The sequence below is a fragment of the Callospermophilus lateralis genome, chromosome 6 (genome assembly GCF_048772815.1).
Source record: "Callospermophilus lateralis isolate mCalLat2 chromosome 6, mCalLat2.hap1, whole genome shotgun sequence".
NCBI lineage: Eukaryota > Metazoa > Chordata > Mammalia > Rodentia > Sciuridae > Callospermophilus > Callospermophilus lateralis.
In genome coordinates, this window is record NC_135310.1 from 109109973 (window position 1) to 109127190 (window position 17218).

The 17218-nt window shown below is 38.9% G+C and overlaps 1 protein-coding gene across 1 annotated transcript; it reads left to right on the plus strand.

The window, feature by feature from the left end:
* The first annotated feature begins 7672 nt into the window (after positions 1-7672).
* Positions 7673-13443, plus strand: Enpp5 (ectonucleotide pyrophosphatase/phosphodiesterase family member 5). The gene is made up of 3 exons (XM_076860122.2): positions 7673-8501; positions 9889-10065; positions 12191-13443. The coding sequence occupies exons 1-3, from the start codon at positions 7673-7675 to the stop codon at positions 12616-12618; spliced, it is 1434 nt and encodes a 477-aa protein (XP_076716237.2). The 3' UTR covers positions 12619-13443.
* Positions 13444-17218: the final 3775 nt, after the last annotated feature.

Here is a 17218-nt window from a genome sequence, read left to right on the forward strand (position 1 = left end):
TGAAACCAAAGCCATCCAGGAACAGAGTGAGAACTTCCCATGACTTCCCCTGCGCTTTGCATGCCAACAAAGCCATAAAGACAGAGCCAATACTGTCTACTTTGCCTATTCACAGATTTTAGCTAATCAAAGAAATCAGTGTGCCCTTAAGCTACAGAATAGTTGCCAAGGGTGTTTATATTTATATTTTAAATGCAAATGGACAGAATGGAAAAATTATTTTTTTTTAATTTGAGAGGAAAATATTTGTAGATACTCCACTCTGAGAGTCAGTTTGCAGAATAACAATACCCATGATGGAACCAATACTTTCAAAATAAAAGTGAGGTTAAATGATATCCAGGCATCTAAGGCACAAGAATGCGCTTTCCAAAGAACTGAGAATGTGGTATGGAGTTAATGGTTTTACCCCCTGTACCACGAATACATGTGTAGTTTTGGATTTGGTTCCTTCTGAGAATATGTCTTATAGAACAGGCCTCAAACTACATGCCAAAAGGCAATTGTCCCTTCTGCTTGTATAAAGCACATTCCAGACTGATTTAGTTGTTCAACAAATGGTATTCAGTTCTAACCTAGAAAACAATTGGGGTTTTGTTGTGTGATTTCCAGACTTTACTTCATGAGGTGAAAAAAACCCTGAAAACCAGCAGAACAAGGGGTCAAAAGGAATCCTGCACAGACATGTTCCTGTGTCCTGCTGATGGGACTAACAGGTTCTCATACCCACAGAAAAATGACATTGCAAGTCAAACAACACCAGGCCCAATTCATGAACTCTTGAGGGCTGTGAGGGTGATCACAAAGTGGAAATTAGTTCATGTTGCTGTTATTTATGGAGGTATAACCTCCATACAATAAGACATTGGAATGTATAATTTAATGAATAACCACTGCAAAGAAAATTCAATCCATAAAATTCCCTGTGCCCCTTTGTAGCCAGTCCTCTCCCCTATACCCTAGCTCCTGGCAATCACTAATCTGATTTCTATTTCCATCATTTTGCCTTTTCTAGAATGTCAGATCAATGGAATCATGGAGAATTTAATCATTTGCTTCTTTCACTCAGCAAAATGCTTTTGAGATTTATCCATGTTGCTTGTATCAGTTTCATCCCTTCTCTTTGATGAACAGTATTCCATTCACGACTATACCATGATTTGTTTATCAGTTCACCAGTTGAGAGACATTTGGGTTATTTCTAGCTTTTGGTGATCATGAGTAAAGCAGCTATAACAATTGTTTAAGTTTTTCAGTGGACGTCCATCTTCCTTTCTCTTGAATAAGTACCTAGGAGTGTGATTCCTGGGTTGCATGCCAAATGCACATTTAATGTTATAAGTCACTTTCAAACTCCTTCCATAGTGGCTGTATCATTCCCAATACAATAGTTCCTATTGCTTTGAATCCTAATGAGCACTAGATATTGGTGTGCTAGCGTTGATGTTAATTTGAGCCATTTTAATAATTCATGAACTTGTGATCTAGGTTGGGCCATAAAATTAAACATTCTGCTGGCTATAGGTACTAGGTTGAATAACTTTTTTTTTTTTTTAAAGCCACATTCACCTAGACCTCAGAATGTGATCTTACTTGGAACTATGCTCTTTGCATGTGAAATTAAGTTTCAATGAAGTCATACTGGATTCAAGTGGGCCTTACTTCTAATGGCTGGTGTCTTATAAAAAGTCTGTATGACAGACACACACAGAATAGAACACTGTGTGATGAGGGAAAGACTCCTGCCATGCCACAGCAAGCCAAGCAGCACCAAAAATGCACAGCAGTTGAAGAGGCAAGGAAGGAATTGTCTTTAGAGCCCCTGCAGGGAGCATGCCCTGCAGACATTTTGATTTCAGATTTTTAGCCTTCAAAACTGTGAAAGAACCCATTTCTGTTCACAAGTCACCCAGTTGTGATAATTTATTATAGTCCCAGAAACTAATAAGCTATGCCTACAATTTATAGAATACAATAATACAGTCTATAGTTATATTTGACTTACATAAAGCTTTCTGAGAATAAAAGCACAATAATTGCATGAAATTAGTTCGAATAAGGACAAATATATCATTAGAAGCCTAAATTGCTACTATGAATAAGAATTCTTGGGCAAAGTCTTTGAAGATTCTATAATTCAATTTTTCACTCACTGGGTTGAACTTTTGCTGAGTCTAAACAAGTGGACACCCACTGTTCACCATAAATTAAGATCAGTTCGGATCCATAGTCCCAATGGATCCTACCTATTGTTGTTGAATATGTGAGATCACATTTTGCAGAATATTCTATAAAGGATTAAGGGAGACTTTCTTTCAGTTATTCAGTCCAACTTTAAATATTTTTTTATTAAATTATAAAATAATTTGTTAGTTTTCCCTATAATGGAGCCTAGTTCTAAAAATGAAATATCCATGGTAGAGCCAGCCTTGATTATTTCATGGAGAACAGATTTTATTACATTTTTAGCACAAAACTCTTCCAGCCCCTGAAGAAGAAAATTCAGCTTCTAAACCCTTATTAGACTTGTTTAGGGTCTTCAAAAGGCAAAAGGTCCTCCCCACCCTGACCTTGACCCCAAACCTGGGGGAGGGATTGATTCTGGTGTTACTCCTTAATTTAGAACATATCACTAGCTCAGTTAGGAGTCTACCAATTCAGTGGTATAGAATAAAAGAATAGTCATAGTGACGGGCTATGGCTTACTCTGCCATAACTTGCCAAGCAATAGTTGCAACTGGATAAAAATGGAGACAACAGACAAAGTACAGAGGTGTAAGCAGGAATTCCATCAGTGGATACTTATTATTCCTTTGTACTATTTAAACCAGATTTTTTCCCATTAGCAACATGAATTATATTTCAAGCCAACTAGTTGATCATCACATGTTGTTATATGGAGTCTAGGAGGTAACTCTGACATTTTCTGAGTGAGCCTACATGAGTGCTTTTCTGTGCTGTGAATTGTGCTTTACAGCTGTGCCATGCCTGTTTCACAGGGGTAGCTGGTAAATACAATCATGACTCCCATAAAAGTTTGCAGAGCAAGGCAGATTGTCACCTGAACAGAGTCCTACAATATTCAATGACCCACATAAAGGCCTGTCTTCACTATCCTTTTCTCTGAAAAGCGTAACTTGTTCTTTCAATGTTTTGAGAGAACACAGAATTTGTCTCTTTGAGGAAGACAAAGCTTATAAGATTGGACCACTTCGTTCCAAGTATGAGCAATTTCAAAGGACAGGGCTTTGGGGACTTGGAACAACCTGTTCAGCTTCATTGTCTTTGGGTCTGGCTAAACCCAAAACCAGCCTGCCTTAATCCCCATCCCACATGTTGCAAACCATAAACTCAAAAACAATAAAAGGCCGTGGCAGAGTGCCCAAATGCCCTTCAGGATGGTATGACCCAATTTGCAGGTAGCTCTGGCTGGAGTTGGTAATGCCCCTCTATTAGAAGATAAGAAAGAAAAGGCAATGACTAAAAGGTTCACTTCGTGTAATTAAATCTCAGCAGCAATGTCTGTGCCCTTTACAGCTCCAGCACACCAGACAGGGCCTGTGAGCTCTAGACAAGAGCCAAAGCCACCATTGTTAGTATGCTCCCACCTTTATCAGCTATTAGATTAGATGGTGACAGTCAAACAGATACTACTGCCCATTACAGATGAATTAGAATTCTATCTAATTAGGATTGGCACTTGAGTAGATGAACAGATCCTTCCAGAGTAGCTTGATGTCATTGGTATAATTCATGGTAAATACAGCTGGGGTCAAATTAGCAAACTATGCACCTCCCCATGACCTCTCAGACCTAAAAATATCATCGATTACTGAAAAATTGATTCACTGCAATCCAGGAAAAGAAACAGGGCCGTTGTATTATTATTTTGTGATTGTTTTGGCACTGGGATCGAATCCAGGGGCACTGTAACACTGAGCTACATCCCTATCCCTTCTTATTTTTTTATTTTGAGACAGGGTCTTGCTAAGCTGCCCACAGTGGCCTCTAACTTGCAATGCTCCTGGCTCAACCTCCCAAATTTCTGGGATTACAGGCATGCATGAGCCACCATGCCTAGCTACTCCAAAGGCTGAGGCAGAAGGGTCACAAAATCAAGGCCGTTCTAAGCAACTCAGCAAGACCCTGTCTCAAAAAATAAAAGGGGCTGGAGATACAGTGGTAGAGGTTCAATCCCCAGAAGCACAACAAAAAATAAATAAAAGGAAGGAAGGAAAAGAGGTGGGGGGAAAGGGCACTAACGAACCAAAAAAATCTAAGACTTGTGGAAAGAGAAATCACAGGCCTGAAATTTGTAATTTTAATGCATATTGGTAGAGTCTGCAGCCTAGATGCAACCATTAGAGCAGTCATTCTGCCTCTCTCCCGGTGCCTGGCCCGGTTTAATTTGAGTGTTTTCAGGTGCTACTGCTAGATCTATCTCCACAGAACCCCAGAGATCTCAAATGCAAAAACCTGGGCATCAAACAATGGGCTACAGTAATGACTACTAAATCCCTTGAGGTAAGACATCGCAACAACTGAGAGAGAAAAGAAATTGAAGAAAATTGCCATGTCGGAGATGTGATGTAGGGGAGGGGGCGGGGCTTGGGGTGAGAGATCAAAGGAGAGAACAAAAGTAGCTTATAACAAAAAACAGCCTTTGAGGACGCCAACCGCAGCGGTAGCGCTTTAACGTCTCTCAGCATCTCTGACATAAGTGGTTGTCTAGGACAGGCACAGTGCGGAACGTTGTGTGTGTGAACAGGGACAGGCCCCGAGGGAGCGCCAAGTGACGTGCGTTTTAGCCTCCCCACCGGGTTGGGCCTACCAGACGGGTCCATGCCGGCTTTCTGGTCCCCCGGCTTCCCTCCCTCTCCATCCTCCAAACCCAAGCAGAGCCCGCCCCCGCTCCCACTGATTGACAGGCGGCGCAGCTACTCCTAGGAGCCTGGCTTCCGTGCTGCAGCCCCGCAGAGGTGACAATCCCGCAGCAGCCAATGGGAGCCAAGAAGCTGGGCGGTCGGCGGCGCGGGTCAGGTGCTTTGCGCGGAGGCTGCTTGCAGGTGAGCGGCTGCGGGTTCAGGGGGCTCCCCCTCGTTCCTCCCGCCACCTCCCGGCTGTGACTCGGTCTACCAGAGGGAGCCTCCTCCAGGCCCTCGCTCCTATTGTCCCCAACCGATGCGCACAGACCGAATCGCTGCGAGGGTAAGAGTCCGGGGGTGGACGGCCTGCCCCCCCGGGAGCCCACACGGCCTTGTGGGCCCCAGAGCTATCACCCCGCCTTGGTAGCGCGCACCCAGACAGCCCCGAGGGAACGTTCGCCCGCCTCGGGGGGAGGGAGGTCTGGGAACAGGGAACGTACCTTCCAATGCGAACCTTCTCCATTGCTAGCCTGGAGCCCAGGTGGAGAAGATGAGGCGATGCAACCCCCTACCCTTGCCCGCTACCTGCTCTATATCTACCCACTCCTCCTTCACCTTCCTCCTCTGCCCTTTGATTGGTGCCCCTTCCCTCCAGGTTTCCAAGGTTGTTTGCGGGGGAGATTGAAGGGGAGGAGGAACCGAAAAGCAGCCTGGGGAAAGCTGGACCCACATCTAGAGATCCCAGGGCTTCGTGCAGCATTTATGCCATAGAAAAGAAATATGTGATTTCTTTCATCCCCACCCCCATCTCTGTTTTTTGCTTTATGTCATCGATGTGATAATGTTGGTTCTTTCTTCTTACCCAACATCCCTAATCTCTAGACCACATTTAATATTTGCTGACTGATTGCCCAAGGAAAGCAGTTGTTTCTTGTTTACCGCAATTATTGAATTTGTTAAAATAGATTAAAGCCAGGTGTTCCACGTAGTCGACTCTTTGTTTAGCCTTTATTTGGTTGATAGGAGCCTTCTTTGTGTTAGGAAGGTGGGGGGAGAAAATTGGTGAAGAAGGGAGAGGGAGGAACATATCCTCAGCCAGATACGTTAGTCAATAAATTTGCATTTTCCAATGTGCACTTTCCAGTTGCGACTATTTTTAGCTTTCTTCCAGAAACGGAAAAATTAATAGTTTTTAATTTTTGAGCCATTGTCTTGAGACCAATACCTAAAACAATTTCAGTTAAAGTAACGTAAAACCAGTTTTTAAAATGAAGCAGAATTATCCCCCTCAGCTAATAATATACATCATTTACAGATTGTACTTCTGAAGGCAAAGCAAACATGCCAAGCAGGTTTATTTACCTTTCTCTCTAATATGTTAAGGCAAGACAGAATCTGTTTTCTGGATTTCAGAATGTCTTCACCATGCTCAAATTAGGAAGATATCAAAAGCTGAATTCAAGAAATTTCTTAGCCAACCTTTGGTTAAGTCAGGTTTTGATGGGCTTATAAATACCTTCCTGCAAGTTGGACCGGAGAGAGAGAGAACAAGATCCTTGATTGACTTAATGAGAAACAACAAAGCATAAACATGAAATCGTTTCTCCATACTGCCTCTTATTAGCTTTCCTAAATAGAATTAAAAGTTATTATTGGTTTTGTAGTAATATATGCAAATTAAAAATAGCAATTGTATTCCAAAGAAATCTAATCCTGGGAAATACTTTTTCACTGATAAGAAATACATATCACTGATAAGATTAACTGTTGATTAATTGTAACATTAGGCAGGTCAACATCTAATTTAAAAATTATGTTTCTATTTATACTTAGTTTAAAATCTAATCATTTTGTATAAAGGCTGTATTATTAAATGAGTACAGAATACATTTGACAAATATATTTGGAAGTCATAAATTTTATTTCACTTCAAGAAACCAAGCTCAAGTACTTTCCTCTGTAGTGATACCTCTATGATGAACAAAGGGTTTGTACTTCTGAAAGCAAAGCAAGCATGCCAAGCAGGTTTTATTTACCTTTCTCTATGATATATCAAGGCAAGACAGGATCTATTTTTAAATTTTCAGAATGACTTCACCATGTTCAAATTAGGAAGATGTCAAAAGCTGAATTCAAGAGATTTCTTAGCTAACCTAAGTGTTGGCTTTGAAAAGTATGTTTGTGGAGGGGTGGGTGCTCATGCATTTGTTTAAATAGCACCATTATTGGCTTTACTAATATATATCCTGTTGCTAAGTTCCATCCATGATGAATATATTATTAGGTATTTGACTATGTAAAAATTCCTGGTCAGAAGTCTGGATAAACCTGAAAATGTTTCTGAAAAATTTATGTAAATTATATCATATTAAAAAATGCTACTGGGGGCTGGGGCTGGGGCTGGGGCTCAGTGGCAGAACACTTGCCTAGCATATGTGTGGCACTGGGTTCCATCCTTAGCACTTCATACAAAAATTAATAAAAAGGCTTGCTGTCCATCTACAACTACAAAAAAAATTCATTTTAAATGCTACTGGGAGTTAATTTCAATAATTCCTTTGAGAAAATCCTTAGAAAATAAAATGCAATTAAACTTCTTAGCTTTCTTAAACATGTGGACCCAGGTCTCTTGTTGAAGATGGAGTTCTGTCACACGTCATTCTTCCAGGCTATGAGCTATGATGTAATTAGAATGACTAAGCAGTATCTTGGGTTGGAGTAAAGCATACAAAACAAATTGCTGCCATTAACTTCTTTATGTTTATTTTACAGATTACCTTACACTGAACTGATCCAGTACCATGAAAATGACTTCAAAGCTTCTCTCAGCATCTTTTGCACTCGCTGCACTAACTTTTTCAACTACATTTTCTCTCCAACCAGACCAGCAAAAGGTCTTGCTAGTTTCATTTGATGGATTCCGTTGGGATTACTTATTTAAAGTTCCAACACCCCATTTTCATTATATTATGAAATACGGTGTTCATGTGAAGCAAGTTACTAATATATTTATTACAAAGACCTACCCTAACCATTATACTTTGGTCACTGGCCTCTTTGCAGAGAATCATGGGATTGTTGCAAATGACATGTTTGATCCTATTCTGAACAAATCTTTCTCCTTGGATCACATGAATATCTATGATCCCAAGTTTTGGGAAGAAGCAACACCAATATGGATCACAAATCAGAGGGCAGGACATGCTAGTGGTGCAGCCATGTGGCCTGGAGCAGATGTAAAGATCCATAAGAGCTTTCCGACTTACTACATGCCTTACAATGAGTCCGTCTCATTTGAAGAGAGAGTTGCCAAAATTATTGAATGGTTTACATCAAAAGAGCCCATAAATCTTGGTCTTCTCTACTGGGAAGACCCAGATGACATGGGCCACCATTTGGGACCTGACAGTCCACTCATGGGGCCTGTCATTTCAGACATTGACCACAAGTTAGGATATCTCATACAGATGCTTAAAAAGGCAAAGTTGTGGAATGTTGTGAACCTAATCATCACAAGTGATCATGGAATGACCCAGTGTTCTAAGGAAAGGGTAATAGAACTTGACCAGTATCTGGATAAAGATCAGTATACCCTGGTTGACCAATCTCCAGTAGCTGCCATCTTACCAAAAGAAGGTAAGTCTGAACTGAAAGCTGACCTGAAGCTAGATCTGCATTTGCCCAGTGTGTAATGAACAAGTGTTTTCCATTTCTGTGTCTATACTTGCCTGTGTGATAGTGTTCTGGGATTTAATCCTTAAAGCTGAAAAGATTAAATTTCTTAGAGATTTTTTCCCTTTTTTATAAAATATTGAAATGTATGTTCTCTGTATATTTATAGCAGTAGGTTTTTTAACTATTTTGGAATCACAGTGATAAAAGCCATTACCTCCCTTCTCGAACTGAGAAAGACATACACAACAATTGAATACAATTATCTTGATTTCATGGAAGCTCTAAAGCCTCCTATAGACCTTTAAATAGAACCTGCTTAACAGTGCAATAAAGATGGTTACTCCTAAGATTCATTTTCCTTACATATAAGCAGGGTAAGTAATAACAATACCTTGAACTTTTTATGAACCTCTGTTGGATCCTTGTACCATACCTGTCACTTTAGCATTGGCTCCATTTTAAGATAGCCGAAGACTTAATATCCTGAGGTCACAAAATGATTGACAGAATATGACTTGGCCCACTCTTCTGATATATTTGATCACCTTATAAGTTGGTGTTAGGTATCAAAGCTGAGAACAGATTTTTAAAATCTGCAATATCTCACAAAATGTGGATTCTGTCCTTTACAGAGGAATTAAAAGAATCATGGAGCAATAAATGTTAAGTATGCACAGATGCCTACACACAAAGTTTCCAACAAATAACAAGTATTATCTTGATGTTTAATTGACTTTTAGCCCACCAATTTTCTTTATATAACTGGATTCATGTTCCCTTGTTGGGGTGTGGGAGACAGGGATAAAGCCCCCAAGAAATGGATTTAAAAAACAAGCATTGAAGTCAGTGCTCAGGTGTATTCATGTGCAGGTCTGGGAGGACTTCTGCAACACCTCCAGGGTATTGGGACCTTTCTGTTTCACAAGCTGCTGTTTTCCATCATCTTTTCCCAGCCTCACCCTCTATATACCATGTTTTCTTGTCTGAAGATCCTGTCTCTGCACTCCTAAACATCAGAACCTAGCTCTTTGTTCTTATTTGGGGACTGTTGTACCCCGGACATTTTCCTTAGTGTCACAAATAAATACACATGTGTGCATGCATGTGTATACTCATAGTTAAGACTTTAGAGATTTTTTGGTTCTATGAAAAGTTCTCACAGTTCTGTAAGGCGACTTTATTTACAACACAAGAGTAATTATTTCTATTTGTCCCTCAGTATTCTTTTCTCCGAGGTGGTGTGGTTCTATGTCTGGCTGAATTCCATGATGTTCATCAAGGAGTCTGCTGCCTGAGGTTGGCTGTTCATGGCAACCTGTTCTGAGTGCCTTTCCTCCTCTCTCTTTAGGTAAATTTAATGAAGTCTATGAAACACTGGCTCATGCTCATCCGAATCTTACTGTTTACAAAAAAGAGGAGATTCCAGAGAGATGGCACTATAAATACAACGATCGAATTCAACCAATCATAGCAGTGGCTGACGAAGGGTGGTATATTTTACAGAATAAGTCAGATGACTTTCTGTGTGAGTATGTTATAGTATTTCTTCCCATTCTGCATCGTTTTTTGCTAACATGGAGGCTGTGGATAATACAGCAGTTTACTTGCTGATATTTTTACTCTGTTACCTTAAATGTTGAAGAACCCATGTTGTATCAGTATTTAACTATCTAGATATGTTTTTAGATATTGGTCCTTGATATACACATAAGAAATGTACAGAACTGTGGGTGTAGCTCAGTGGTAGACTTTTTGCCTAGCATGCGTGAAGTCCTGGGTTTTGTCCTCTGCACCCCCTGCCCAAGAAAAAAAAAAAAAGAAAAACACTGTACACAACTTTAGGTAGACTTGGGTTCTTATCCTATCATGTTAATTCACTGAAAGAAAAGCAGTTGCATGACAATGTCATTTGTAGTGTATTTGTGACTCATAATAGCAAATGTATACTGGTACCTGGTTTCTGGTTCCTAAAAGCTGTACATACAGATAACAGAACTGTACCCCGATATTTAATGATATCAGGGAAACTGTTTCAAGAAGGTGTTTAAAAATAATTTCCTTGCCGTGAGAATAATTTCCACCTTGGTATGTTCTTTTTGTGTACTGTGCAGGTAGTGTTTGTGTTAAAGAGGACTGCTATCTTTGAGATATGTATTTTACAGTTTACATAAATTTAAGAGCATTCTAAAAATTTTGGTGTTGTGAACTACATATACACTAGATTGGTCACCTTTATTTTTGACAGAACACTTCAGTATTATTTCTATTATATTATGTTAATTTATTCAACAAATAGTTAAATATTGGCTACTGTAGTCCTTGTCAACCAGAGTACCACAAGATAATTAAGCCCTAAAGTCCAAAAGCAGTGGTTATCAAATTGTGTTTTCTGGCCCTGCAGTATCAAAAGTACCTGAGAATGTCAGAAATGCACATTCTTGGGCCCAATCCAGATTTACTAAACTAGAAACCATGAGGGTAGAGCTTAACAATGTGTGTGTTCACATGTCTCATCTACAAAGTTTGAGAACCACTGCCCTTAGTCATCTCTTATTAAATTATTGCCTACTACCTTGGCATACACTGTAATCCCAGATTACAGTGGTGCATACTTGTAATCCCAGATACTCAGGAGGCTGAGACAGGAGGATTGCAAGTTCAAGGCCAGCCTGGGCAACATAGCAAGACCCCCACCTCAAAAGAAAGGTATTACATATTATGTACCGAGTCAAGCATTTATGATAGGTACTACCACTACAAAACAAACTCTAGAGGTCATATACAAGTCATACTGGTTTAATTTTAAATCTTATTTTCTAATAAGAAGTGTGATACGAGAGAATTCTCTTATCTTCATGACAGAGAATCTAGATACCAACTTCTCATAGAAACAAACATAGCAACCATTTGGTCAGTTGCAGATTATATAATTTGTCTTACATCCTGATATCCTAGGCCTACATGCCTTTAAAAGGCAGCTTTTATCATGCAGTTTTCATCCTTCAATTTTCTATCACTTGATACAAATGTCAGAAGATCCTAAAGGTTTTACTGTATTTGTAACCACACTAAAGCATTCAATGTTAAGTTGGATCCAGATCCAAGCCACCAGTGTCAAGATTTTTTCCACTCTACTTACAAGTCCTGACCTATTTTTTAGTAGTAAATTGTAGCTTTAGCTAAAGATTAGATTTCTGTGACATCTTTTGTTTTTCTTTATGTATTGTTTTTCCTTTTTACTGGTAATTATGAGTTTATTGTTTTCATAATCAAGTCTAAGAACACCCTTATCTTTATAATAAAAATTGGACATAGTAGGCACCCAATAAATATTTGCTGAATACTAGTTTGCCAGCCACAAAAAGAAAAAGAAAAAAAGAAATTTAGTCTCCCTGACTTGGTTTGGCTTTGCCTATGTCTTTCCTCTGCTGCTTAAGGTAGTACTGGCCTGTGAAAAGCATTTGTGATCATTTGACCTTTCATTTCCTGAAGTAAATTATGGGGTTGACAACAGCAGAGATTGTAAAATATTATTTTATTTTTAAAGTCAAATTAGATCAAATTTGCATCTTAAGTTCAGAACTTGACCAGTTATTTCCATTTTAATGCCATCTGGTTGGCTAACTTATTCATGCATTTTCTCTTTACAGTAGGCAACCATGGTTATGATAATGCATTAGCAGAAATGCATCCAATATTTTTAGCCCACGGTCCTGCCTTCAGAAAGAATTTCACAAAAGAAGCCATGAACTCCACAGATCTGTACCCACTGCTGTGCCATCTCCTCAATATCACCGCTATGCCACACAATGGATCATTCAGGAATGTCCAGGATCTGCTCAATTCAGCATCTCCAAAAGCAATTCCTTATACACAGAGTACCACACTCCTCTTTGGTAATGACCAACTAGGAGAATATGAGCAAGAGGAGTCATACCCTTATTTCATAGGGGTATCTCTTGGCAGCATGATAGTGATTGTATTTTTTGTAATTTTCATTAAACATTTAATTCATAGTCAAGTACCTGCCTTACAAGATATGCAGGCTGAAATTGCTCAACCATTATTACAAGCTTAATGCTTCTTTGAAATGGAATTGCATATCGAAGTGGAGATTGCATAATTATGTCATTGTTTAAAAGTTTCAAATTCTAGGAAACCAGTTTCAGACATCTGCAGAGGCCATCAAGCAGTTAATACATGTTTATGCACAGTCACGTAGACACGCACACACACAAACCAAAATACTTACACCTGCAAAGGAGTAAAGATGTGAAAGTACTTCTCCATTGTCCTCTTAGGGGTAGATGAGCTCTGGCTTTATTTGGACTTGGCACATATAATGTAAATATTTAGCAACTTTGCACTATTTAAAGTACCTTGTACATTGCACTTTAAATTACTCTCCTAGTGGGTACTTTTTTTTGAAATGCACTTTACAGACAATTATGTCTTATAATTTGATTGACAAGACAACTTTTTCACCCATATCACAGAATACATGCATTTCATGTTCAAAGTGAGATAAATTTCTAATAATTCCTGAATAATGTAGAAATCTATAAATCTATCTCCTTAAATTGGGAAAACAAGAAGAAAGTTGAAAACTTTTAAAATTAAATGTAACAAACTTTGTACCTTGAATTTTGGAGAGATACATTCCCAACAGCAGGTTGCATCTGTGGGCGTTTCTTGTTATGTTTCTTTCCAAAGGACATAGGTTTTCATTCTTTTTTTTTTTTTTCTTCCATACAGATTCAAATACTGACATGCATTCTAAACATAATTGTTTCTGTCATAAATTATTGCTAGTTCCTGATTAGTAACAGTACTCTGACTTTATAATAAGGAAAACACCATGAATATAGGTTTCTTTTCTATATAATCCAGCAGTGGCCTGAAGAGCAGAGATCAGGTACCATCTCTGCAGTGTTTTCTCTTGTCTGTAATTATTTGCTTCTTTGGAAACTAAATCACTATTAATCACATTAAAGATAAAATAAAACTGTGTGTGTTTGTGTATTTGTTTTGGTAGCACATAGTAACATTACAAACATCTTTAGATTTGATCCTTTGAAAATCCAAAGTTGCAAAAGAATACAAACCATATTAGATAAAATATAGGCCACTGGATCCTTGAAAAGAGCTGTGAGGAGCCTGGCAAAAGAATTAGGACCACATGTGGGCTGTTCACACTGTATCCAGCACTGTGGCAAAGGGTACCTAATGGCACAAACTAGTGAAATAACTAGTGGTAACATTGAAACAGAGGGGTTGAGATTTATTTAATCCAGTTTCAAGAAATATTTGAATACTCACCAGGTGCCTGAAATAAAAGATGAAACCATAAATAGACTCTACTTCTCAGAATTTGTTACCTGCCTGGTCGTCTCACCCCTCTTTCCAACAATCTAAAGCTGTGTTTTAGATCACTAGTTAAGCTAGGGATAGACACAATATTACATATAACTTCTTAAATGAATGAAGATACCCAGAAAATAAAAGTTTTCCTAAAAAAAAAATAAGCAAAATAGACATGGCCTATAAATATTACTGTGGCTTTATTATATACCAGTTGGCTAATAAGCAGATATCATAACTATTTCAAAAAGAAAGGACAAACTGAATATGAAGTGAAAAAAAGTGACATAGTTAAAAAGTATAATTGAATTTCAGTGCTTCCTAAAATTAGATGATTTTCAAGTGAAAATGCCAATAAAGAATGTTGGCACCTAGTTGGTTTTTTGGGTTTTTTTTCATTAAAAACTACTTAATAGGATAGAATGGAATAACTGGACATAGCCAATATACGGGGGGGCGGGTGGGGGGGAGGTTACATAACAAATTCCAGAAGTCTGGATTCTGGCTTGGGCTTCCCAGAATGTGTGAGCACTCGTTTGGCTTGCAGCTATGAACTTACCTGCATTATTGAGGGGTCAGTATAGTGACTTGAAGATGAAACTAGACCACTTTAAAGCATTACTATTCAAATGCTGTCTGTGTATTTAAACTCTTTAAGTTTATTTTATAATATGCTATCACCTTAGAAGAAACTATATTCTGTAACATTGATGAGAGCATTAAAATTGTGATGTGAAGATTATTGAATGGTTTATTTGTAGACACCTATTTTCCTGGCAAACATCAGCAGGAGAGTGTACCTGAAGAAAAATCAATTTTAAACTTTTCTGGGAATGTCTTGTCACTCCTCATCCTTGGGTAGCTTTTTAAAATTTTACCTGAAGGTCTGCATGATCAAACTTTATGTGCAATGAACACAAATTAGCACATGGCAACACAATTTAGACTTGACTAAGCCTTCTAATTGTAAATAGAAATTTTTTAAATTGATTTAATTTTTTAAATACACGACAGTGGAATGCATTACAATTCTTATTAAACATATAGAGTATAATTTTTTATATCTTTGTATATAAAGTATGATCATGCCAGTTCATGTCTTTATGCATGTACTTTTTCTTTTTGCATTGCAATTCTTATTATATATATATATATATATATATATATATATATATATATATATATACCACAATTTTTCATCTCTCTGTTTATATATAAAGTAGGTTGACACCCAATTCGTGTCTTCATACATGTACTTTGGATAATGATGTCCATCACATTCCACCATCATTGCTAACCCCCTGCCCCGTCCCCTTCCTTCCCACCCCTCTTCCCTATCTAGAATTCATCTATTCCTCCCATGCTCCCCCTCCCTACTCCACTATGAGTCAGCCTCCTTATCAGAGAAAACATTCAGCATTTGTTTTTTGGGGATTGGCTAACTTCACATAGCATTATCTTCTCCAACACCATCCATTTACCTGCAAATGCCATAATTTTATTCTCTTTTATTGCTGAGTAAAATTCCATTGTGTATATATGCCACATTTTTTTTTAAAGACTGGAGCTCGCCCTCACATTTCTGCTGAACACCACCCCCCTTTAGCCATTTTATTACATTTATTAATATGATTTTTTTCCTATTCAGTGTATTTCTTCTCCCTCTGCTGTCATCTAAGTTTAAATTACTTCTCAAAATGCTTTTTGATGCTTTAGAGTAAAGCCAGGATCCTACTCTTAGTTTCAGTTTCTTACAAAAGTCTATTCTTTCTAGGAAAATCTAATGAAAGACCTAGCTCTGCTAATTGTCAAATGTTTCCAGTTACTTATTAGTTAAGAGGGAGAAACTTAATAGAGCTGGAAAGGATCTGGGGGATCAGTCAACCTCTTGATTTAACAAGGGGCCCTGCAAGCTATGAAGTGATTAGCATGATACTAGTGCCAGGGCTGGAAGCAGGACCAGGTTCCCAGGTTCCCTTTAGACTCAGAGCCAAGCTCAGTACAAGTTGGTTTACTTCTGGTTCATCCTAGGAGGCCTCTTGGAGATCCTACCCCAAGCAGGAGGTATTTACCAAGGCTTCTGCCCTTGGCAGGCTCTGTACTACTGTTTTTGACCCTCAACTATGTGAGATTTGTAGCTTCCTTCCAGATAGACAGGCCAATGCTACAAGATGAAAATAGTCCTGAGTGTTGGACTCACTTCTCAGGATTTCATTCTTCACTGAACCTCACCCATAATTTCTCATTGCCTTGTGGACAATCTGATGCCTTAAGACATTTAAAAAATATTTTAACTTCTGGTCAGAGCAAGATAAAATAGGCCCACTTTTCCTTGCTGCTTCATTTTAAATGGCCATAAACCTTGGAAACGGTGCAACAGACTCTGAAAGGTGACGAGAAAGATGACAAGCTGGTTAGGGACTCAATAATTGAGGGAACAGCACAGTGGCAGGGCTCCAACATATTCTCCACCCAAGAGAAGGTGGTCACAGTTGGCCTATAATCCAAATCCTCCATCAAGCAAGATGACAGCCCAAGTAGGCTTATACTTTGCCTGGATTGAAGAGTCTATCTGGCAACATCAGGTAAGCTAAGTTCACCAGCCAGGGGAATCAATGTACAAATAATGGGTATTGATTAGGGCTGTCAAAAATGAGTCCTTCCCCACCACCAGGACTGCAATTCTCTTCCACGGGGAGGTCCATAGGTGACAAGCAGAACCCACAAGAGAGGTCCAGCCACAGCAGTCAGTTCTGACAAACCATTTTGTCTCCATAGGCTTTGCCCTACCCAGAGACACCTAAAAATGGGACCCAGTTACAACAAGCATCTGGGCCTGGGAAGTCACTTTCTCTTCACTGCCTGAGACTCCTCCTTTGCCCCAAAATATCATGGACATGGGGCAACGGTTTGCAATAAGAGATTCTTATTGTGTAAAATAATCCCACCACACTACTCCCCCACCAAGAGATACTTGGCAGCTGGCCTAGAGAAAATCCTTCTGATCCCTCAGGCAAGAACAGCAAAAGCCAGCAGGAATCTCAGCAGCATCATATTATCCAATCATACCAACACAACACCACAAAGGCTATGAAAACTAAGCTGCTATCAGAACCACAGCCCATACAAGTAAGCCAAGACCTACATGCTAACCCTAAATAAAATAAAGAATTTAAAGAAAACCACTGCCATACCAGGATATAACTGAAAATCCACCTGTTGCATCAAGAACCCAGAAAATCACTACTAGAATGAGAAAAGACAATTGATGCCAACACCAAGATATTGAGATTATACAAGAAGTCTTATATAGCTGT